This window comes from Tursiops truncatus, chromosome X, assembly GCF_011762595.2.
Source record: "Tursiops truncatus isolate mTurTru1 chromosome X, mTurTru1.mat.Y, whole genome shotgun sequence".
Lineage (NCBI taxonomy): Eukaryota > Metazoa > Chordata > Mammalia > Artiodactyla > Delphinidae > Tursiops > Tursiops truncatus.
This window is the reverse complement of record NC_047055.1, coordinates 97,592,939-97,617,379: the sequence shown is the minus strand read 5'-3', so window position 1 is coordinate 97,617,379 and position 24,441 is coordinate 97,592,939. Positions and strand designations below refer to the sequence as shown.

Here is a 24,441-nt window from a genome sequence, read left to right as displayed (position 1 = left end):
TATACAATATTTGTTTTTCTCTTGTGACTTACTTCACTCTGTATGACAGCCTCTAGGTCCATCCATGTCTCTACAAATGACCCAATTTCGTTCCTTTTTATGGCTGAGTAATATTCCATTGTATATATGTACCACATCCTCCTTTTCCATTTGTCTGTCAGTGGACATTTAGGTTGCTTCCATGACCTGGCTATTGTAAATAGCCAATATTTTATAATAACTAATATTGAATCACTGTGCTGTACATCTGAAACTAATATAACATTATAAATCAACTATACTTAAATAAAATAAAGTGCACGTGTTCTACAAGGTATGTTTGAAATTAGTCATAGTTGCATTATTCAGAATAGCAAAATCTGGGAACTGCACAAATGTTCAGTGACAGGTAAAGGGATAAATAATTTGTGATATATGTGTACGTGAATATTTCTATACCTGTGAAGTGGAGGAACTTCAACTAATGAGACAATGTATTATGAATCTTAGAAAACAAAATATTGAGATTAATAAAAAGTTAAGGAAGACTACATATATTGATATCCTTTATATAAAATGACAAAAAGGAAAGTGAAACAAATTTTTATTTAGAAATATATGCCTATATATACAAAGAAATAGATGTAAAGAGTGGCTGGTTTACATCTTAAAATTATATAAATTGTGAGGATTTGTATACCGATGTGAATTGCCTATTAGCATTATTTTCATAAACTACCAGATCTTGGACCCACCTCAGAGCTTCTCTAGCTCAATACCTTATTTTACAGTTAAGCATTCTGAGATCCAGAGAAAATGGATTCCATGTGTGATGTAATGGTTGGAAATAAATGAAAATTGTCCAAGTTGAGGAGCATAGAACGGCCTTTAGTTTCTAACATTTCGCCTGCAAGATATGATGAGTGCTTACTTATACCTCGGGGACTTGCTTTAAATGCCATTTTGTGAGAGAGTGTAGTTCCTCAACCTTAACTTTACAACTTTGGGATTCACAGTTTTTCCAAGTCCCTATCTTGTAAGTAGACTAAACTTTGTTGCTTAAATAGGAAATAGACATGACTTGAATTACATTGTACTAGAAAGTACTTTTTTTTGGTGAAGAAACGTCTCATATATGAATTAATCTTTTAATCTTTCAGCTTTTAAATTAATGTATAATGGTATCAATTTTAAAAATACCTCAAGTTGAAAGCTGAGTCTTACAAAACATGGTATAATGAAATGAGCATGTAAGAGGGACTGTAGAGATGATGTAACCTATTCTCATTATATATACAATAAAATCAATAGCATTAATGACTTATCTGATGACAGTTAATTAGCAACAGAATTGGATTCAAACCTGATTTATAAACTGCTTTTTCATGTTTTATCCAGTGAACCATATGAGTTTAACTAATTCAAGTTGAGAGCTTTCTTTATTTTTTCTAGTTAATTAGCTGAATAATCTTCATTCTAATTAAAGTACTAGGGAAATATGATTCCCATTTGATAGCACTTCTTATTTGCTGTAGGAACCTACATATATAATAAAACAAAGTAATATGGTGAAATATTTATTGACAACTAAAATTTACCAAGTATTAATTAGAATCGAGGTGAATACTACATACTATGCTACTAAAAATCACAAACATTTTAGATTGGCTAAATAAATTATAGTATATAATGAAATATGCAAACATTTAGTAGAATTTTTTTGATAGTAATGATTGAAAAAATATTCATGATATATGTGTACAAGTGCTTAATTGTACCCAAATTAAAGAAAAATATGTGTATATGCATTTGTTAATATTTAGTCTACATGCATTAAAGCTTTAGCTGTTCAAGCAGTAATTTCTAGTAAATTTTTGTCAGGACATATTTAAGGACAATGCTTTTAGCATGGCTGTGGTTAAAAACACATTGCACTTAATCAGGCATTTTAACCCTGTTATTTTAATCCTGACAGGTCAAAAGGAACTTTTGATCACCTCATGTAGTTCTTGGTTAAATCAACATATTATCAATTTTACTTATATTGTGACCAGAAAACGAGAGATGATACAAAAATATCTTTAGTAGTTGGGCATATTATTGTAAATATTTATTGTTTTAATTTTTCTAATGATTCAAAAAACAGAGGAAACCACATTTAAATCCAATTACTTGTGCATGTTTTGAGCTAATTTTTTCTTTTAATTTTAAACAGGGATTCAATGTTCAGTGTCCAGATTTCCCCAACAAGGCTTCTTGATGGTGACGTGATTCAACCTCTTTCTGTGAATTTTCCAAAAGGCAGAGTCGTTATGTGCTCTCCCAGTGGAATTAATGCTGCCCTCACCTGTCATCTCAGCTTCAAATCATCTAAACCTGTGTCATTTTTCACCAGTGTTCTTTTCTGCGATAGCAGGGGTAAGTGGTAAGGCATTTAAATGTAGATTCTTTTGTATCTGACAGTGAAGAATAATAGATTTATATTCTATACTATTATAAAATGTTTAAAAGAGGGACATCTAAAATAATGACTTTGGACATAAAGGTTTTTTAAGAAAGTTCCAAATGCAGTGTTGCTTTCACGAGAAACAGGGTGATAGTGGCTGCCAGCCTATACTCTGGGACTAGGCTGCCTGGATTTGAATCCTGGCTCTGTTAACTCTGGTGAAGTTATGTCATCTTCTGAGCCTCTCAGTTCCCTCATCTGTAAAATGGGGGTCATAGCAGAACCTATCTCATCTGTAATAATGAGAAATTCATTGAGTTAATTTTTATTGAGTAATTGTACAAGAACTGGCACAAAGGAAATGCTAAGTCAGTATTAAATGAAAATGAGAAACATCAGCACAATGAGTTTCCAAACAATATGATTTTGTTACACGTTCCTTTGACAGACTCAAGGAAATTAAAGGACACCTTGGTTAAACCATGTTTCTGGATTTCTTACCTTTTAGGACCAGAAATTTCACTTTTACATTATACCCTGAGATGATTTGACTCTCCAAAGGGCAAGATGTGAATGTATAGAGCAATAAAGTTTGTTAAAAATGTTTATAGTGTAGAGTGAATTGTATACTAAAGATGAATATGTACTCTATGTGATAATTTATTAACTTTTAGTGAGGTCATTACTATATAGCATATTTATAGTCTAAGGATTGATTTATGCATTAGGAATTAGAAGAGTGAGAGAGACAGATGGTACTGGAATGTTGCATCCAAGGCAAAGCGTGGCTGTATCCGGGACACGGTTCATGGATTTCTGAGCTCCAGCTTCCATGTCCCTTTCTCACATATGTTGATGGATAAAATTATCTAAATTATACCTCTCAGACTCCTATTTTTCTCTTTTGATGCTCACAGTCCATCTTTTGTTGACATTAAAAAAAAAACCCTTTTTTTTAATGGCGTTGCTTTAGGCTCCTCTCAAGAACTGAACTCCATGCCTCCATCCTGGGAGGTATTCTGTCCTTTTGTATGTTACTGACCTTGTTCATAGAAGTTTAACTTTACTTCCCTCTAGTCCACAAATTCAATGCCAAAAGCACTAAGTAAGGTGTACCTTTGAGCTCACCAATAAAAATCATGAATAACTTATCCATGAGTGTCTTCAAGCTAATGAAGGCTCAGACCACGTTCACAAGGTGAGGAAGGAAGTAGCTTCAGTAAATGTTGTGTGAACTAGATGGCTTCTTGGACAGTGGTACAGTTGCCTCTAAGAGAGGCATAAACAGGTTTCATTGTTACAGTGTTGACGTCTGGTCAGCAAACAGGATGTAAGGAGACCTGACAACAGTCTCCAGAAAGAGGAGGGTCATATATTTGATGATTTTCTTGTCTTTTTGTTGTTGTGTGTTTCCTTTCAGCCTTGAGACTCATTTGCTCTTCAGTAGATTTCCCCACCCTTCTTCCCTTACCCTAAACTCCAATTCAACATTTAGCAGGTTTGGGATAAGGTAGAGCTTTTGGAACTAATTTAGAACCTTTGGAAATCATAAATGGGCTACAAAAGACTTTTCCATGTACAAGGAAACATTCCCTGGAACCTTAATAGTGACAAATCCTTTTACTGATGCCTTGTTAACTCCTTATCTGGTTTCCCATAGTGCATATGATCAGCTCTTCCTTCTCAACTCTCCGAAACTGTCTTTGCCTTTCTCTCACTACACGTTTTTGATCCCATTGAGATAAATGAGGTGTTCCAGCAAGAACGTCCTCAAAAGCCTCCCTTTCACCTCAGCCTATTTGAAATAAATTTGATTCTTTTGATTCTTTTATTGCTTTTTATCAGTTAGTTTATATTTATTTGTGAGTAATCCTTGTGAGCTCTGCCCAAGGTACTGGGTAAGCAAGGATTAAATAGAAAGTGGCTTTTCCTTGATGGAGGTCAATATAGTAGGGAAGGTAGACTTTAAAAAAGTGTTTGGTACCAATAGAGGTAAAGAGAAAATGCAACACAAAAGGAGCAACTAATAATGTCCTGGGGTGGGGGTGGGACTGGGGATGGCTGCATGGGTTTCTGAGTAAAATCTCAAAGGACAAATTACACTTGCTGATGTTTGTCCTAAATTAAAGACTTATTTGCATCTGGTGTGTCTGTGTTGAGGCGCATGGTGCAATGAAAAAATGAAACACTCATTTCTTCATGTTTTGGGTTTTTTTTTTACTTAGGTAAGACCATTTCATACCGTGGCTCACCTTGGAAGTGAACATGCTTGGCTTTTTAATTTTGTTTTCTTCTTTTGACTTTGTCACATTTGGTTTGGCTCGCCTGGCTGTAGAACTATTAATTATAGCCTGCTAACGTGGCTGCTGGTATCCTCCACACTCATGTGTCTTCAGCTTGGTGGTTGCACATCCTGCTTTTCTTTTCCCTAAATTTCCAAAAAATCTGGGGTTTGAGGTTGTATATATCTATGGGAGGGATGGTGATGTGGGCAGAGTATTACAAGTTGTAAAAAAAAAAAAAAATGCACTGCATATGGAGGCTGAAACAGGCTTATATTTGGGGAATATTTTGGGGTTTTTTTGGTTTGATGGATACTGGCCAGGCAAAGCTGAGAGATGAAGGTGAAAGAATAGCAGGAGCAGATTGTGAGAGTCTTGCACACTCTCTTTATTATCCATGAGTAAGACATAGGACGAGAACGGGGAGAGGCTGATTTTATGGAAATCAAAGCTTGGATAAATACAGGAATCATGAGGTCAACAGCTATCAATTAACACAGGTCAAATTCTAGGTCATAGGCTGGATATCATGGAATCCACAGGACAGCCCTGAGATGTGGATGTTTTTAGATCTTCATCTCTGTTTTACAGAAGAGATATAAGGCCCATAGTGTGAGATAACTTGCCCAAGTTTACTCACATATTAAGTGGGAGAGCCAGGAATTTGAACCAAATTTCTGTTTCCAAAGATTATGCACTTAATCACCTTGTTTTAACACCACTTAGATTGTATAGAATCATATAGAAATTTTATTATAGGTACAGTCTTTTGAGAATAACACTGTCATATGTCAGGTATAGACTTTACAAAGAATAAGAAAAGGAAACTCTACATTTTCGTCTTTTCCTATTTCTTTGCATCTCTCATCTTTCTCTCTCTCACACACACACACCCCTATCTTATAAGTACCCTTATATAATAAATTTATTTTAAAGTAAATAACATTTTAGTTTCTATATTGCCTTTCAGTACCAAGAAATTTAGTTTATAATTAAGTGCATTTTGAGTTGCAGGTCTTAAATAGGCTATATGTTCTAGAATTAGGGAAGTGATCAAGAAATATCCCCTGAATAGAATACATTAATAAATATTCCATGTTTGATACATAGTAATGATAGTAATTAAAGTTACTCAATAAAAACTGAGATGTTATTCATTTATTTTTATTGATATATTAATTTATTGATGAGGCAAAAACCCATAAATTGTCTCCATAGTTATAGGATGAAGTGAATGTTTATAGTTTCAATGAAGAAGCCTGTTTTACAACTGCCATCAGTAAACTCTACAGAAGATATTTAGTTAAAAATAAATGTAGGGCTTCCCTGGTGGCACAGTGCTTGAGAGTCCGCCTGCCAATGCAGGGGACACGGGTTCGTGCCCCGGTCCGGGAAGAGCCCACGTGCCGCGGAGCAGCTGGGCCCGTGAGCCATGGCCGCTGAGCCGGCGCGTCCGGAGCCTGTGCTTCGCTACGGGAGAGGCCACAACAGTGAGAGGCCCGCGTAACCCAAAAAATAAATAAATAAATAAGTAAATAAATAAATGTATTATATATGGGTACTTGTAAGATATCATATAACTATTTTAGATATTTTAAATTAATAGTGTTTACAAAAGGCTTCAAATCAACTTATGAAATTGAAACCCAATACCAAAACCAATGCTAAACTGCTCTTTTGAAATTGTACATTTCACATCAATAAAGTTTCAAAATGAAAAACATATTCCTTGTAAAAATTAAAATATTTTCTTTTCCTACAAAAAATGCATGTACTTATTACTGAAACAAATTTATATCTTATTTTAGAAGTTTATGGTTTTATGTGGGATTTTTATGTCCATTTATAGTTGCTTAAATGATATGAAGAATGGTTTTTGTGATTTTCAAAAGAAACAAAGTCTTTGTTTCCAGAACCAGAATGGATATTCCTAGCCACTGTGTTTCTAAGATAAATTATTTAGAGTTTTCTTTAGTTTAACATCACCTAGATATTGGGTAGCACCAGTAAAGTAATGTCATTGTTTATGCTGAATTATCTGATTAGCTATGACATTCTAAATACAGAAGACACTGGTTTGTTGTAATTTCTGTCTTCCAAAATTAATAACTAGCCTTTCCATCTATTTCCTAAGTTATAAAAAGTATTATTTTATGGTAAAAAAAAAAAAAAAAGAATGGTTTTTGAGGGAGTCAAGGAACCCAGTAGTAAAATACAATTCCTTCCTTGCTGCTTTTCGAATTAACCTCTATTTTAGATTAACTGATTATCTTCCTTATGTGCTCATCACTTCAATTTTTTCTTCTTGACTTTCCTTATTTTTACTTTTGGCATATGAAGTAATACTGTAGGGGTACGTGTGTGTGTGTGTGTGTGTGTGTGTGTGTGTGTGTGTGTGCTAATGAGAGAGACAGAGGGAGAGGGAGAGAAGCAATATATATATATATATATATATATATATATATATATATATATATAAAATCTCCATTAGTTATCTGAGTAAAATGGCTAGAATATGTTTTCTTATTTTTGGGTTTTGGTTTTTTTTTTGAGTATCTAGAATATATTTTCTTTTTTTTTTTCTGAACTTAACATTTTAGTTTCTTTATTGCCTTTATGTGCCAAGGTATTTAGTTCATAATTATATGAAGTACATTCAGAGCTACAAGTCTTAAATAGGCTATATTCTCTAGAATTAGGGAATTAATCAATAAATGTTCCCTGAATAGAATAACAGGAAGTCCCTTACATAGATAAGACTTGTGGAAACCATACTGAGAAATAATCTGCCTTGAATAGGAGGCGTTTGTTAAATGTTGATGAGTGAACTTACAAAATGAATGCAGGTGACTGCTCAGCCTCTTTATTTATTTATTTATTTATACAGCAGGTTCTTATTAGTTATCTATTTTATACATATTTTACGTATTAGTGTATATACGTCAATCCCAATCTCCCAATTCATCCCACCCCCACCACTTTCCTCCCTCGGTGTCCATACGTTTGTTTTCTACATCTCTGTCTCTCTTTCTGCCTTGCAAACCGGTTCATCTGTACCATGTTTCTAGATTCCACATATATGCGTTAATATACGATATTTGTTTTCCTCTTTGTGACTTACTTCACTCTGTATGATAGTCTCTAGATCCATCCACGTCTCTACAAATGACCCAATTTTGTTCCTTTTTATGGCTGAGTAATATTCCATTTAATATATGTGTACCACATCTTCCTTATCCATTTGTCTTTCAGTGGGCATTTAGGTTGCTTCCATGACCTGGCTATTGTAAATAGTGCTGCACTGATCATTGGGGTGCATGTGTCTCTTTGAATTATGGTTTTCTCTTGGTATATGCCTGGTAGTGTGATTGCTGGGTTGTATGGTAGTTTTATTTTTAGTTTTTTAAAGAACCTTCATACTGTTCTCCATAGTGGCTTTACCAATTCACATTCCCACCAACAGTGCAAGAGGGTTCCCTTTTCTCCACACCCTCTTCACCATTTGTTGTTTGTAGATTTTCTAATGATGCCCATTCTAACCAGTGTGAGGTGATATCGCATTGTAATTTTGATTTGCATTTCTCTAATGATTAATGATGTCGATCAGCGTTTCATGTGCCTCTTGGCCATGTATATGTTTTCTTTGGAGAAATGTCTATTTAGGTCTTCTGCCCATTTTTGGATTGGGTTGTTTGTTTTTTTTGTTATTGAGCTGCATGAGCTGCTTGTAAATTTTTGAAATTAATCCTTTGTCAGTTGCTTCATTTGCAAATATTTTCTCCCATTCTGAGGGTTGTCTTTTGGTCTTGTTTATGGTTTCCTTTGCTGTGCAAAAGCCTTGAAGTTTCATTAGGTCCCATTTGTTTATTTTTGTTTTTATTTCCATTACTCTAGGAGTTGGGTCAAAAAGTATCTTGCTGTGATTTATGTCATAGAGTGTTCTGCCTGTTTTCCTCTAAGAGTTTGATGGTGTCTGGTCTTAAATTTACGTCTTTAATCCATTTTGAGTTTATTTTTGTGTATGGTGTTAGGGAGTGTTCTAATTTCATTCTTTTACATGTAGCTGTCCAGTTTTCCCAGCACCACTTATTGAAGAAGCTGTCTTTTCTCCACTGTATATTCTTGCCTCCTTTATCAAAGATAAGGTGACCATATGTGCGTGGGTTTATCTCTGGGCTTTCTATCCTGTTCCATTGATGTATCTTTCTGTTTTTGTGCCAGTACCATACTATCTTGATTACTGTAGCTTTATAGTATAGTCTGAAGTCAGGGAGCCTGATTCCTCCACCTCTATTTTTCGTTCTCAAGATTGCTTTGGCTATTCGGGGTCTTTTGTGTTTCCATACAAATTGGGAAATTTTTTGTTCTAGTTCTGTAAAAATGCCATTGGTAATTTGATAGGGATTGCATTGAATCTGTAGATTGCTTTGGATAGTATAGTCACTTTCACATTATTGATTTTTCCAATCCAAGAACATGGTATATCTCTCCATCTTTTTGTGTCATCTTTGATTTCTTTCATCAGTGTCTTATAGTTTTCTGAGTACAGGTCTTTTAGCTCCTTAGGTAGGTTTATTCCTAGGTATTTTATTCTTTTTGTTGGCAGTGGTGAGTGGGATTGTTTCCTTAACTTCTCTTTCTGATCTTTTGTTGTTAGTGTATAGGAATACAAGAGATTTCTGTGCATTATTTTTGTGTCCTGAAACTTTTCTAAGTTCATTGATTAGCTGTAGTAGTTTTCTAGTGGCATCTATAGGTTCATCTATTTTTAGTGTTATGTCATCTGCAAACAGTGACAGTTTTAGTTCTTCTTTTCCTATTTGTATTCCTTTTATTTCTTTTCCTTCTTTGATTGCCGTGGCTAGGACTTCCAAAACTATGTTGAAAAAGAGCAACAAAAGTGGACATCTTGGCCTTGTTCCTTATCTTAGAGGAAATGCTTTCAGTTTTTCACCATTGAGAGTGATGTTTGCTGTGAGTTTGTCGTATATGGCCTTTATTATGTTGAGGTAGGTTCCCTCTATGCCCACTTTCTGGAGAGTTTTTATCATAAATGTTGAGTTTTGTCAAAATCTTTTTCTGCATCTATTGCGCTGATCATATGGTTTTTATTCTTCCATTTGTTAATATGGTGTATCACATTGATTAGTGTATACTGAAGAATCCTTGCATCCCTAGGATAAATCCCATTTAATCATGGTGTATGATCCTTTTGCTGTGTTGTTGGATTCTGTTTACTAGTATTTTGTTGAGAGCTTTTGCATCTATATTCATCCGTGATATTGGTCTGTAATTTTCTTTTTTGGTAGTACCTTTGTCTGGTTTTGGTATCAGCGTTTTGGTGGCCTCGTACAATGAGTTTGGGAGTGTTCCTCCCTCTGCAATTTTTTGGAAGAGTTTGAGAAGGATCGGTGTTAGCTCTTCTCTAAATGTTTGATAGAATTCACCTGTGAGGCTATTGGGTCCTGGACTTTTGTTTGTTGGAAGATTTTTAATCACAGTTTCAATTTCATTACTTGTGAGTGGTCTGTTCATATTTTCTATTTCTTCCTGGTTCAGTCTTGGAAGGTTATACCTTTCTAAGAATTTGTCCATTTCTTCCAGGTTGTCCATTTTATTGGCAAAGAGTTGCTTGTAGTAGTCCCTTATCATGCTTTGTATTTCTGTGGTGTCCTTTGTAACTTCTCCTTTTTCATTTCTAATTTTATTGATTTGAGTCCTCTCCCTCTTTTTCTAGATGTGTCTGGCTAAAGGTTTGTCAATTTTGTTTATCTTCTCAAAGAAACAGCTTTTAGTTTTATTGCTCTTCGCTGTTGTTTTCTTTGTTTCTACTTCATTTATTTCTGCTCTGATCTTTATGATTTCTTTCCTTCTACTAACTTTGGGTTTTGTTTGTTCTTTCTCTACTCCTTTTGGTGTAAGATTAGATTTTTTTTGAGATTTTTCTTGTTTCTTGAGGTAGGATTGTATTGCTATAAACTTCCCTCTTAGAACTGCTTTTGTGCATCCCATAGGTTTTGGATCGTCGTGTTTTCATTGTCATTTGTCTCTAGATATTTTTTGTTTTCCTCTTTGATTTCTTCAGTGACCTCTTGGTTATTTAGTAACATATTGTTTAACCTCCATGTGTTTGTGTTTTTTATGTTTTTTCCCTGTAACTTATTTCTAATCTCATAGTATTATGGTCGGAAAAGATGCTTGATATGGTTTCAATTTTCTTAAATTTACCGAGCCTTGATTTGTGACCCAATATGTGATCTATCCTGGAGAATGTTCCATGTGCACTTGAGAAGAAAGTGTAATCTGCTGTTTTGGGATGGAATGTCCTATAAATATCAATTAAATCTATCTGGTCTATTGTGTCATTTAAAGCTTGTGTTTCCTTATTAATTTTCTGTCTGGATGATCTCTCCATTGGTGAGAGGTGTTAAAGTCCCTCACTACTATTGTGTTACTGTCTCTTTTCTCTTTTATAGCTGTTAGCATTTGCCTTATGTATTGAGATGCTCCTATGTTGGATACTTATATATTTATAATTGTTATATCTTCTTCTTGGATCGATCCCTTGATCATTATGTAGTGTCCTTCTTTGTCTCTTCTAATATTCTTTATTTTAAAGTCTATTTTGTCTGATGTGAGAATTGCTGCTCCAGCTTTCTTTTGATTTCCGTTTGCATGGAATATCTTTTTCCATCCCCTCACTTTCAGTCTGTATGTGTCCCTAGGTCTGAAGTGGGTCTCTTGTAGACAGCATATATATGGATCTTGTTTTTGTATCCATTCAGTGAGCCTGTAACTTTTGGTTGGAGCATTTAATGCATTCACATTTAAAGTAATTATCGATATGTATGTGCCTATTTCCATTTTCTTAATTGTTTGGGTTTGATTTTGTAGGTCCTTTTCTTCTCTTGTGTTTCCCACTTAAAGAAGTTCCTTTAGCATTTGTTGTAGAGCTGGTTTGGTGGTACTGAATTCTCTTAGTTTTTGCTTGTCTGTAAAGCTTTTCGTTTTTATTTTAAAGATTTAATTTTTTAAATTTTTGACTGCGTTGGGTTTTCATTGCTTTGTTTGGGCTTTCTCTAGTTCAGGCGAGCGGGGGCTATTTTTCATTGCGATGCATGGGCTTCTTATTGCGGTGGCTTCTCTTTTTGCAGAGTACGGGCTCTAGACACACGGGCTTCATTAGTTGCAGCGTGCTGGCTCAGTAGTTGTGACTTGTGGGCTCTAGAGTGCAGGCTCAGTAGTTGTGGTGCATGGGCTTAGTTGCTCTGTGCCGTGTGGGATCTTCCCAGACTTGGGATCGAACCCCTGTCCCCTGCATTGGCAGGCAGACTCTTATCCACTGCACCACCAGGGAAGTCCTGTAAAGCTTTTGATATCTCCTTTGAATCTGAATGAGGTGCTTGCCGGGTAGAGTAATCTTGGTTGTAGTTTCTTCCCTTTCATTACTTTAAATATATCATGCCACTCTCTTCTGGCTTGTAGAGTTTCTGCTGAGAAATCAGCTGTTAACCTTATGGGAGTTCCCTTGTATGTTGTTTGTCATTTTTCCCTTCTTGCTTTTAGTAATTTTTCTTTGTCTTTAGTTTTTGTCAATTTGATTACTATGTGTCTCAGTGTGTTTCTCTTTGGGTTTATCCTGCCTGGGACTCTCTGCCCTTCCTGGACTTCGGTGGCTATTTCCTTTCCCATGTTAGAGAAGTTTTCGACTATAATCTCTTCAAATATTTTCTTTGGTCTTTTCTCCTTCTGCAACCCCTACAGTGCGAATGTTGGTGCATTTAATGTTGTCCGAGAGGTCTTGTAGTCTGTTTTCATTCCTTTTCATTCTTTATTCTGTTCTGCAGCAGTGAATTCCACCATTCTGTCTTCCAGGTCACTTATCTGTTCTTCTGCCTTAGTTATTCTGCTATTGATTCCTTCTAGTGTATTTTTCATTTCAGTTATTGTATCATTTATGTCTGTCTGTTTGTTCTTTAATTCTTCTAGGTCTTTTTAAAATATTTCTTGCATCTTCTCTATCTTTGCCTCCATTCTTTTTCTGAGGTCCTGGATCATCTTCACTATCATTATTGTGAATTCTTTTTCTGGAAGTTTGCCTATCTCCACTTCATTTAGTTGTTTTTCTGGGGTTTTATCTTGTTCCTTCCTCTGGTACACAGTCCTCTGCCTTTTCATTTTGTCTATCTTTCTGTGAATTTTGTTTTTGTTCCATAGGCTTCAGGATAGTAGTTCTTGCTTCTGCTGTCTGCCCTCTGGTGGATGAAGCTGTCTCAGAGGCTTGTGCAAGCTTCCTGATGGGGGGTACTGGTGGTGGGTAGGGCTGGGTATTGCTCTGGTGGGCAGAGCTCAGTAAAACTTCAATTTGCTTGTCTGGTGATGGGTGGGCCCATGTCAGCCTCTCAATAGTGATACCATTGGCTAAGAATGCTGGGGGCACTCACCTGGCCCCTTACTACTTATGGCAGCCCCCACAGACATTTCCCCTTTCAGAGTCAATATTGTGGCTGGACCTGCTTTTGTGGTTCCTATTATGATTACAAGATATATCTCAGCAACAGCCATCAGGGAACTTTGAAAAATCAAGGTCTATTACTCATAGGTACTGGAGGGTACCTTGCATGCCTAGGGCCATGCAATGGGCAGGGGGCAGGGTGGAGGTGGGGAGCAAGTTCACACAGGCCTGGGTTCTGCCTTTATTGGGATCTAGGGTGGGATGCCTAGGCTTTTGTACGTTCACTCTTTATTGGTGAATTTAAAACATAAGTGTGGGAATTAAAGCTCAGGAGGGGGGCTTCCCTGGTGGCGTAGTGGTTGAGAGTCCGCCTGCCGATGCAGGGGACATGGGTTTGTGCCCTGGTCCGGGAAGATCCCACATGCCACGGAGGAGCTGGGCCCGTGAGCCATGGCTGCTGAGCCTGCGTGTCTGGAGCCTGTGCTCCGTGATGGGAGAGGCCACAACAGTCAGAGGCCCACGTACCGCAAAAAAATAAAATAAAATAAAGCTCAGGAGGGGAAAAACTAGCTGACAATCAGTCTGGTTGGTTATCTAGGTCTACCAGAGTTTTCTAAGAAGGGGAATTTCTTGGGTGGGGCAGCCTGGCTCTTCATGTATTGTGTAGATGAAGTGTGTTTATTCTAAATGGATGTTTTTGAAGTGGATGCTTCAACAATCAAAAGTTTAATGTGAGGCACTTAGACTGTAATCAGGAAAGCTCCTCGTCAAGCCCTTAAACTACATGTTAATATACACCTCGGTTTTAGAGTATAGGGTTCATTGATATTCAAAAATGGATGTTTTGATTATCACCCCCATTTTCATATGAAATGTGATTGTCTTTCCAAAAAGCATAGTTAACTTACTTCTAAGAAATCGGGAGCAGGGGTCCTGCACATTTGCTGTTGGCTGGTGTTCAGAAGCTTCAGTGTCCTTAGCTCTAAAGCTGCCACAGAAGTGTCTACTCTATAAATTTCTTGGCACACAAACTCCTGGGTAGTGCCTGATTTAGTTGCTCACTTGAAACCAATACAAATTTGTTGTTTTCTTAATCATGAGCAAGATATGGTTTAGCAGAATTCATGGCCTTTCCTTAAAAATAACCAGTCACAGTCTTTTGTTTTGCCTTACTGATTTTAAGGTACTGGGTTATATGTATCTTCTGACATTTAAACAAGTGCAGTAAGGATTTTGCATATACAGATAAATTAATGCATTAATAAGAGTTTAAATGATAAATTATAGTTTCTCCCTTATTCACTGGTATATGTTAGCCATTCCATTCTGACTTTAGAGATGAAGCACATAGTCTTAATTCCAAATGTAGTGAACATTTTGCTGGTGGGGACATAATGTGCAGACCTGTTGTTTAAAACTGAGAACATACAGCTCTTAATTATATCAACTCTTTTTCTATATACAGTAGAATTTTATCAACTTGTTATGGAGTAAAAGACATTTTGATGCATAATAAAACTAGTTATACTTACCTCATTAAAGTAATAGGGCATTGACAATAACTTAAATTGAAATTACCTATTTTTGAAAGCATTCAGTATAATAAAAAGGAAATGAGGACTAATGAAAGCTGATTCTCATTATTATTTACTTAGTGCATAATTTGGTATTTGTGTAGGGTGTACTTGGCAACTTTGGGTCTGTTTCCAGTATTTTAAAAGTATTATTATCATGCCTCTTCCAGAGACTTTACTATTATTTTTGAAAGGGTAGGAACCTGCATCACATGAAGGAAACCAGCAGAGAATGAATCAGACCTAGAGGCATGTGGAGCATTAATGCATTCAGGTTGGCAAGGCCACCTTAGTAACTATAGTGTGAATTAATATCTGCTCTTAATGTGCTTCTCTGGGATATTTAGATATTTAAAATAAGGATGTAGACATATATTTAAAATGATATTTAAATATTTAAAATACTTGTGGAGGGCTTCCCTGGTGGCGCAGTGGTTGAGAGTCCGCCTGCCGGTGCAGGGGACACGGGTTCGTGCCCCGATCCGGGAGGATCCCGCATGCCGCGGAGTGGCTGGGCCCGTGAGCCATGGCCGCTGGGCCTGCGCGTCTGGAGCCTGTGCTCCGCAATGGGAGAGGCCACAACAGTGAGAGGCCTGCATACTGCAAAAAAAAAAAAAAAAAAAAAAAAATACATATGGAAAGTGAGTCAAGAACCTCTAAGGGACACTACCAGATAGCTAGAAGCAACTTTTGAGTTATTCAGTGCTCCCTTTGTGGATTAAGAGGAGCAGTATTTAGGATGTGTTTGTCTTCTGGAGACTCCATTCTTAGCACAGACCTGCTGCCCATGGACAATGAACCACCTAGAGTTTTTAGCATTGTGGCTGCTGAAAGGCAGGTAATTGGAAATCTCAAGAGGATTTCAGTAATGATCTAATAGATGTAACTGAAGGTAGTGTTGAAATATTTCCCTAAACATTATTTGTCGTGTTTTGGGTGTCTTGCTTATGCATGACAGCATGTATTTATCCACCTTTCTTAGTGGTGTGTGTGTAGATATAATAGGCAGTAAGGGGGGGAGTAAACTTCATAAGGAGCCATGCTTTGTCCTGATATAATCATCTGTTCTTTATTGCTTGACCTAGTTTTATGGAAGGCTATGTGTAACGGCACCTTCATTCTCTGAAGAACGTTATTTTCATGGTAAATCTGTTAAACCAAATCGCAGGATTGTAGCACAGTCTCAATTATAAAGTAGAATGTTTCCTTATATTTAACTAACACATAGGTTAGCAGTGTATTATAATAAACTGTAAACAGAAAAATATTCATAATTATGATTTGTTTGTCATGCACTTGTGGCAAAATGGCAGTGTTTAAAATTTGTATGGAGATTGCAAAAGCCCCAAATTTCCAAGATAATATTTACCATCTCATCTCAGATTATTAAAATCATACTGCTTTTAACACCAGGTTGCAGACTAAAAAAGTTAACCGTAGAGGATGTGATTTCTCTCTTTTCCTCCTTTTTCTTCTCCACTCCCCCCCTCCCCTCGCCATTCTCTTTGGAGTCAGTGATGGTTGGAGAGCCTTTGCCCTGCTGAGAGATTTTTCATTTTGGAGGAAGTTCCAGTGTCTTGCCCTTTGTCTCCCCCTTAGTGATTGTGAGCACTTGCCTGATTGCTGGTCTTCCCAGAGCTTCTGCAAGTTGGATGCAATTGACAGAGTCCTCTCCATCTCTCCTTCCTCATACCCTATCTGTCTACCCAGTTCCTCAACTATTTATAAATGTGAATTGATTAATCAGGAAACTAACGGGATTATAATATTTGATTGCAACATTTACTTTGTGCATAGAATATCAGGCATTTAAATAACAAAAAGGAACGCATGCTCATTATAACAATTCACAATGCAAAAGTTTAAAAATACCATTAATAGTTAACTTCTCCACCTTTCAGTTTTACACAGTCACATCATGCATTAAAAATGTGGTACCTTTTCATATGTTACCTTAGTTATACAAATGTATGCAACACTATGTATGTGTGTATGTATGCAGAAATATATATATATGGATTATTTTTAAGATAATGTAATATTATACATATTAATTGTGGGTTTTTTCCCCTGCATATGTCACACAACATAATGGAGTGGGAAGGCAGTCTGGGGCTTGGGGGCCAGCTCCATCATTTTTTAAAAATTTATATATTTTATTTTTGACTGCGTTGGGTCTTCATTGCTGAGCGTGGGCTTTCTCTAGTTGCGGTGAGCAGGGGCTACTCTTTGTTGCGGTGCACAGGCTTCTCATTGTGGTGGCTTCTCTTGTTGCGGAGCATGGGCTCTAGGCACACAGGCTTCAGTAGTTGTGGCACGTGGGCTCAGTAACTGTGGTGCACAGGCTTAGTTGCTCCGCGCACCTCCATCATTTTTGACACACGGCTTCTGAGCTGGCTTCCTGCTGTTGTCATTCCTAGGCTAATGGAATAGAATTCAGAGAATGTAGGACAAAAATTTTTAAGGAGATGAACCAGAACAAGCACTCATTACGTTTGCTAATCTGTCACTGACCCAAGCTAGTCCCATGGGCACGGGTAGGTGCACGTGTGGGTACATGTGTGGCTATGTGTTCTGCTGACACTTGGGAAGGGGATTCTATTTCTATAAAGAAGAGCATGGCCTCTGGGTGATAGCAGACTCTACTGCAAGTAGTAACAGCTCTTTCTCCTTTTCAGTACTTTGAATACTTCATTAAATTTTAATTTTTTAATGTTTTATAAACCCTTCTCGGTGTTCTAATTGCATTTCATACAGTCAGGCCCTTTAGGCAATTGCATATTTAACCTTCTTCACCAGAAGTTCCACAAGACCCACAAGCCTCTGACACTGGTGCCCAGTCTGTACCGTCAGGCTTGGTAGTTGTTTTACCAGGGTCTGTGTGGAAGAGGGTGGCATGAATGCATGTCGGCCCCAACTTTCCTGAATTTTCCTTTTGCTGCTCAGATATGTTCCTCCTTTTGTGTTTGTATTAAATCCTTGGATTTGTTTTTAAACATATCCTAACTTCTGGGTTTGTCCATTCTGCATTTCAAATTCCTCCAAACAAATATACTGGTATAATTGTATACTGATCTATTATTAATAAAAAGAGGTTTGTTCAGATACTTCATGGTATGGCGCTTGGGGTTTTTCTCTACTGACAGCTAAAGGTTGCTTCTGGCAGTCTTTGCTGATTATAATCTTAGTTTGGGGATAGTGTGGGGAGACATTTGTGCTAACATTCCCAATTCGTAACTGCCAGCATTGATTCCACATTTGCAAGGAAACTTCCAATCTCTTCTAAATTTGTACTCAGAGGAAGTGATAATTCCACGGTGATAACTTTCAACTCCCCCAGCAATATCAATTTGAGGACATTTGGTTTACAAGTTGCTTTTTGGATTGTTTGGCTTGTTCTGAAGCTTTTTTTTTTCTTTCTTGAAACAATACAGATCAAACTATGTAAAACTAATTTGCATGTTTTAACAAAGTAAAAGTAAACCTTCTTATGTTTACCACTCTGGTCAGGAAATAGAACATCAGTGATGCCTCAGAGATCTCTTGCGTATGTATCCTTCCAGGTCATGACCTGGTTTAAATTCTGTAGTCTTTAGTTTTCTATAACTATTGCCTTCTGTAATTTTGGGCATTTCATGTTAGATAGGTTGATCTTCAAACTCATGCTTTTTATGGATACAGAGGGTGTTATTAGAAAGAAAAATTCATTTACTTCCCTCAAGTTAAAAAGAAAGGCAGAATATGATACAACTAATTGAAATATTTTTTTCTGTTTACAAATTTCTATTCAACTTAAAGCTAATGATATTACTTCCACTCCTCATTTAATTACTTTTATTAAATGTATTGAACTGTTTCAGAATTTCTGCAGACTGCTTAAAATTCATAATGTAAATGCTTGGATTTTATTTAAAGATGAATGTCGTTATAGTGAATCTTAGAGGATGTTGTCATGCCCTTACTTTCGAAGGAAAAGTATTGTCTACTTGCATTCAGTTAGTTCCCACTTGATAAAACCATAAATTTAAATACCATACTGTATCACCTTGGTGGTCATTAGGTATTCAAATAATAGTTATTGCAGAAGGTGAGTGATATGTGATATATACAGAGAGTTCATACTAATAAATAAATGCTGGGCATGAGGAAAATTGACTAAGAAGTGCATTCCACATTTATAGCCAGTAGAATTCCAATAAGAGCCTCAAGACTCTGTGCTCTCCAAAGGGCTTCATGGATTTAGGGGACATGAAGTCCTTGACTGGTCACTCAGTCTCTCCTTACTTAAACAGGGCTGCTTAAATGAGGTATTGACCTATGTGTATCTCCTCTGTCATAAAATACACCAAGAGTTTTAGGTTAGCAGTTTGTAGAGCTTGCTATACCAGGTGATCATCTCACCTGTTAGAGTTTTCTGATTCAGAAATCAAGATCAAAGTGTGTTGGGAATTCCCTGGCGGTCCAGTGGTTAGGACTCTGAGCTTCCAATGCCGGGGGCCCAGGTTCCATCCCTGGCTAGGGAACTAAGATCCTGCAAGCTGTGCGGCCAAAAGAAAAAAAAAAAAAAAGATCAAAATGGGAAGACATGGGACTGCACCTCCTAGTGCCCCTTCAAAGCAGGATTTGCTGCTCAACTATGTGAAGTGAGGTCAGCCGACTGCCTCCATTTGTCACCTCCTACAGGATCTGTCTTATCTACTTGGTACCACTTGGCCTGAGGTTACACCCCACCAGGCAAGCCGGCATCCACTAACTGATACAGGCAGGTTTAGAGAGCCAGGCATTTCAGCCTAAAGCTAGAAACTCTGAAGGGCAATCCAGAGCTCCCTGCCCAGTTGGCCAAGGCCTCATCAGGCCTGCAAAGCTGTTCTACATCATCCTGTTCTCCACACCCTGCAGCCCTGCCCCTTCTTCCTACTCTCTTCTCCAACCTGCTTCCTTCCCCTTCCTTATACAGATGTTGAGCCTAATAAACATCTTAAACCCCAGACTGTTTTCTTCCAGTAAACCCAATCTATGGTAATTAGAGATTGGGTATTATGCTTCTGGGGTCCTGATGATGGCTATGAAGTGGTCTTTTCTTTTAGTTCAGGTGGATCTTGATTGCAGATGTCAGTCACTCCATCCATCCTCCATCCATCCATCCATCTGCCCATGTATGCAGTCAAAACTTCCAAGTATTTTTTATGTGCTCTGTGCTGGTCTTTGCCTTTAAGGAGCTTTAGCTAGATGAAAGAGATAAGATATTTATGTGTTAGGTGACTATGAAAACACAAAGGCCAGAAGTAGAGAGATCAATAGATAAGCTCTCCCAGATTGATGCTGTGAAGAGGTACAGAACTATAGTGGTTGTAGTTACAATGAAAAGAAAGCGATGAATGGAAAAGAGTGATTTTGATTGAATGAATATAGGGACATGGTGACTGATGGCACTCTTGGACTTCAACAAACCTTTGAAATGAAAGAGAATTAAAAAGTAGCATATATGAATGTAAATTAGGTGCTACGCCTTCACAAATCAATCTTTGTAGCTGGCTGTACTTGTTTTGTGTAATTGAATTTTTAAAAACTTTTATTTGTAAATGAAATGTCCTTTATCCTACTAATCTCCCACATATAGCCCTTGTAGTCATTAGTAAAACTCCAAACCTTATCAGTCAATTTATTGAAATGGCCATGCAAGTTTATTATGTTTTATACTCTCTTTGATGCTTTTCTTTCCTCCCACTCTTGTACTTTATTGTTCTCTTGACAACTGTTTACCTCAATGTTATGATATTTTAAGGGTTTTGTTTTCTAATTTTTAAATCCAGCAGCAGATATTTGCCCTGTGATCTTAATAACATATTCCCTGTGACTGTGTGAGTCAGTCTCCAACTGCGTTTTGTAGCCGTCACATGGGTGTTTGTAGATACTGGAATTTGATCTTTTCCAGCGTCTTTCTGGACATAGTATTTACCTATCACTACTAGATAAGTCTATGTAAAGAAGCATCAATGACAAGAAGCTGGATTCATTTCTTCCATGCTAAGATGAAAAAGGTGGTTCAAGGTTCTACTTTAGGGTTTGACATGACAGCTGTATTTCATGCGCTCTAAATGATCTTTATCTATCTTGCATGAACTAATGGGATGCTACTGTGGTCTATTTTAGAATATATTCAAGTTGAAGAGCAATGGTTTCATACTTTTCGAGGACTGCACATTTAAACCATTTACTGGACCATCTACATGAGAGTACTTATATTTTACTCCATTTATTGAGAAAACATATTACCAAAAGTTACTCTAAATTCAGAAACATTTTAAAGTAAAGTTTCTTTTTATTAACTATTAGAGCACATACTGAAATCTGTTAGTTGAATTTTTAAAACAGATGTGAGAGTCTGCAGCCTAAAAATCGGGAACCATTTCCATAGATTATGGAAACCTATTAATAGTTTCAGTGTTCGAAGTCTGTTAATGATATCGAAGAGATACCTTTGGATGAATTTTATTTACATTTTTGGAAGGGAATAAAACAGTGAAATTCAAATAAAATTTTTCTGTTTTCCTATTACTGGACTTACATCCAATGGGAGTATTGTGAATAGAGATCATCTAACTTTGGAATATTAAATGAGAGAAGAGTGTTTTATGCTGTACTTACTACATTGTAGTTCCTGGTTAGTTTACTTTTCCCCTTCCTCTGGACCACTTTTCTATTGCCAGGAGTCCTCAGCTGATACCACCCTCTGCAACCATATTCCCTTTGAAAGCAATGCCAGGCTATTTCCTGGTTTCCCAAACCCTTGTGATCATTTCATCATATCCTAGTTTATCACTAATAAGTGTTCCCTTGCCTAGGTGTTAATATTTAACTTCAAAGCTATTAATTTATAATCAACAAATATTCTTCTGGATTGCATTCCTCTAACCAATGAGAATACATATTTCATGGTGGGAACTTAGACCTTTGGCCAGATGGTTGGGAAAATGATTTTTCACAAGGAATTCTATTAGAGGAAGTTCCATCATGACACAGAGATGGCCTCCAATTCTGACCAATTCCAGAGGTTTCAAATCAGAAATATCCCTTCTTTCCTTATAGTTTCATTTAAAAATACATACATACATATATATATATATTTAAAATATATATATATACTATATATATTTATATATATATTTTATATTTATCTCTTAAAGATATCATGGAACTTCATTGTTTCATTTCTAGAGTGATTTGGGATGACAAACATAAGAGTCTCTTATCTTCACTATTGCTTGGGACAGAATTAGAGATGTGTAATTAGACTATTAATTATTCACCAGCTAATGACTGGAGAGATGAATGATGAGACTTTCCACACATTATTTTATGAATTAATTTGGTCACCATGCCATTCAGTATCAAAATTGTGATTTGTAAAAATATAATTTGGATCTTATTGGTTATTCTCTGATGTAGACATAAACATTCTTATTTGACTTACTTTTCTCTTTCTAATTTAGCGTTTCTTTTTTGTTGGTTTTACCTTTGTTAGTTTGTAGTGGCTTCCTTCCTAGAATCCAGTAGTGTGGAGAATAATCAAATAGGACTAAGGCAATAATGGCTGTTTGAGTATGGAGAAAGGTATATAGTGTGTGATGTGTGTGTATGTGTGTGTGTATATGTGTATACATGTGCACATGCACTATGTGTGTATACATTAGCTTAAGGGAGACAGATATATTAGGCCAATTTTATGAAGTTGCCAGTATCATTGATGAAAACTTACGAATAGTAGCAATTTCATTTCAGTCAATGGTATGTTTAAAGATATTTTTATGTTGCCTACAGATTTAGTAAAGATCAAATGATGCCAGTGACACTATAGGAGTATCTTGTTCTTAAACTTGTAGCATTCAGAGGCATTGTTTCTGTGGTAATAGAAAATAAAGATAACTTCAAAACAGCATCATGAGGATATTGAAATGAAATTAAATTAGAGTTCCTTTATGATCCTGAAACTTGAATCAGTTTTGATTCATTCCAAAAAAATAAATCAGTCAGAACTCTGGAACTTTATGACTGTACTGCCATATATTTATTCTCTTATCTTCTCTTAAATGATTCTTAAAAACACTTGCACAAAACAATATAAAATTGTATAGTTAGGCTAACAGCATATAGAGATATTTTGTAAATAACATTACAAAGCAGGGCAATAGAAATGAAGCTATATCGGAATAAGGAAATGACACTGTATAGTAAATTGAATCCACAGAAAGAAAAGATGAGAACGAGAAATGGTAATGAAATGTAATATAAAAACCTATATAAATAGATTTTTCCTTTCTTCTCTTAACATCTTTAGAAGACATAAGGTTATATAAAATAACAATTATAACACTAGATTGTTGGGTTTGTGACACATAAAGATGTAATTCTATGTGACAGTAAAGAAAAGGAATAGAACTATATTGGAGCAACATTTCATAACATAGTAGAATTGAGTTAGTATAAATCTAGAGTAGATGCTAAGTTGAGATGCATATTATAATCCTGAGAGCAAGCAATAAGAAAATAACGTAAAAATGCAGTTAAAAATCATTGAGGAATCAACATGGTATACTAGAAAGAATCCACTTAATATAGAAGAAGAAACAAAAGAAAAAATATGAAGCATACAAAAGACAAATAAAGTAGCAGATATAAATCCAAAAATATCAGTAATAACCCTACATGTGAATGGACTAAACAAGCTAATCAAAAGACAGAAATTGTCAGGCTTGATTTAAAAAAAAAAACAAAAAACGATTGGGGGGCAGGGAAGAAGGCAGAAGAGTAAGATGCAGAGATCACCTTCCTCCCCACAGATACACCAGAAATACATCTACACGTGGAACAACTCCTACAGAACATCTACTACTGAATGTTGGCAGAAGACCTCAGACCTCCCAAAAGGCAAGAAAGTCCCCACGTACCTGGGTAGGGCAAAAGAAAAAAGAATAAACAGAGACAAAAGAATAGGAATGGGACCTGCACCAGTGGGAGGGAGCTGTGAAGGAGGAAAGGTTTGCAAACACTAGGAAGCCCCTTCCCAGGAAGAGACTGCGGGGGGGCTGATGGGGGAAGCTTCAGCTATGGAGGAGAGCACAACAACAGGAGTGCGGAGGGCAAAGTGGAGACTTTAAAATAAAGACTATTACAAGAGACAGAGAAGGATACTACATAATGATCAAGGGATCAATCCAAGAAGGAGATATAAAAAATTGTAAATATTTATGCACCCAGCATAGGAGAACTTCAATACATAAGGCAAATGCAAACAGCCATAAAAAGGGAAATCGACAGTAACACAATCATAGTAGGGGGCTTTAACACCCCACTTTCACCAATGGACAGATCAAAATGAAAATAAATAAGGAAACACAAGCTTTAAGTGATACATTAAACAAGATGGACTTAATTGATATTTATAGGAGATTCCATCCCAAAATAATAGTATACATTTTCTTCTCAAGTAGTCATGGAACATTCTCCAGATAGATCATATCTTGGGTCACAAATCAAGCCTTGGTAAATTTAAGGAAATTGAAATTGTATCAAGTATCTTTTCCGACCACAACACTATGAGACTAGATATCAGTTACATGAAAACAACTGTAAAAAACACAAACACATGGAGGTTAGACAGTATGCTACTAAATGACTAAGAGATCACTGAAGAAATCAAAGAGG

At 36.4% G+C, this 24,441-nt stretch overlaps 1 protein-coding gene across 1 annotated transcript in view; it reads left to right on the top strand.

Moving 5' to 3' along the window:
- The window catches only part of CFAP47 (cilia and flagella associated protein 47), a 516,906-nt gene that overhangs the window by 184,761 nt on the left and 307,704 nt on the right, over positions 1-24,441 (top strand). Inside the window, 2 exon segments of the mRNA XM_073798895.1 lie at positions 2,195-2,397; positions 4,271-4,323. Coding sequence (XP_073654996.1) covers positions 2,195-2,397; positions 4,271-4,323 — 256 coding nt within the window.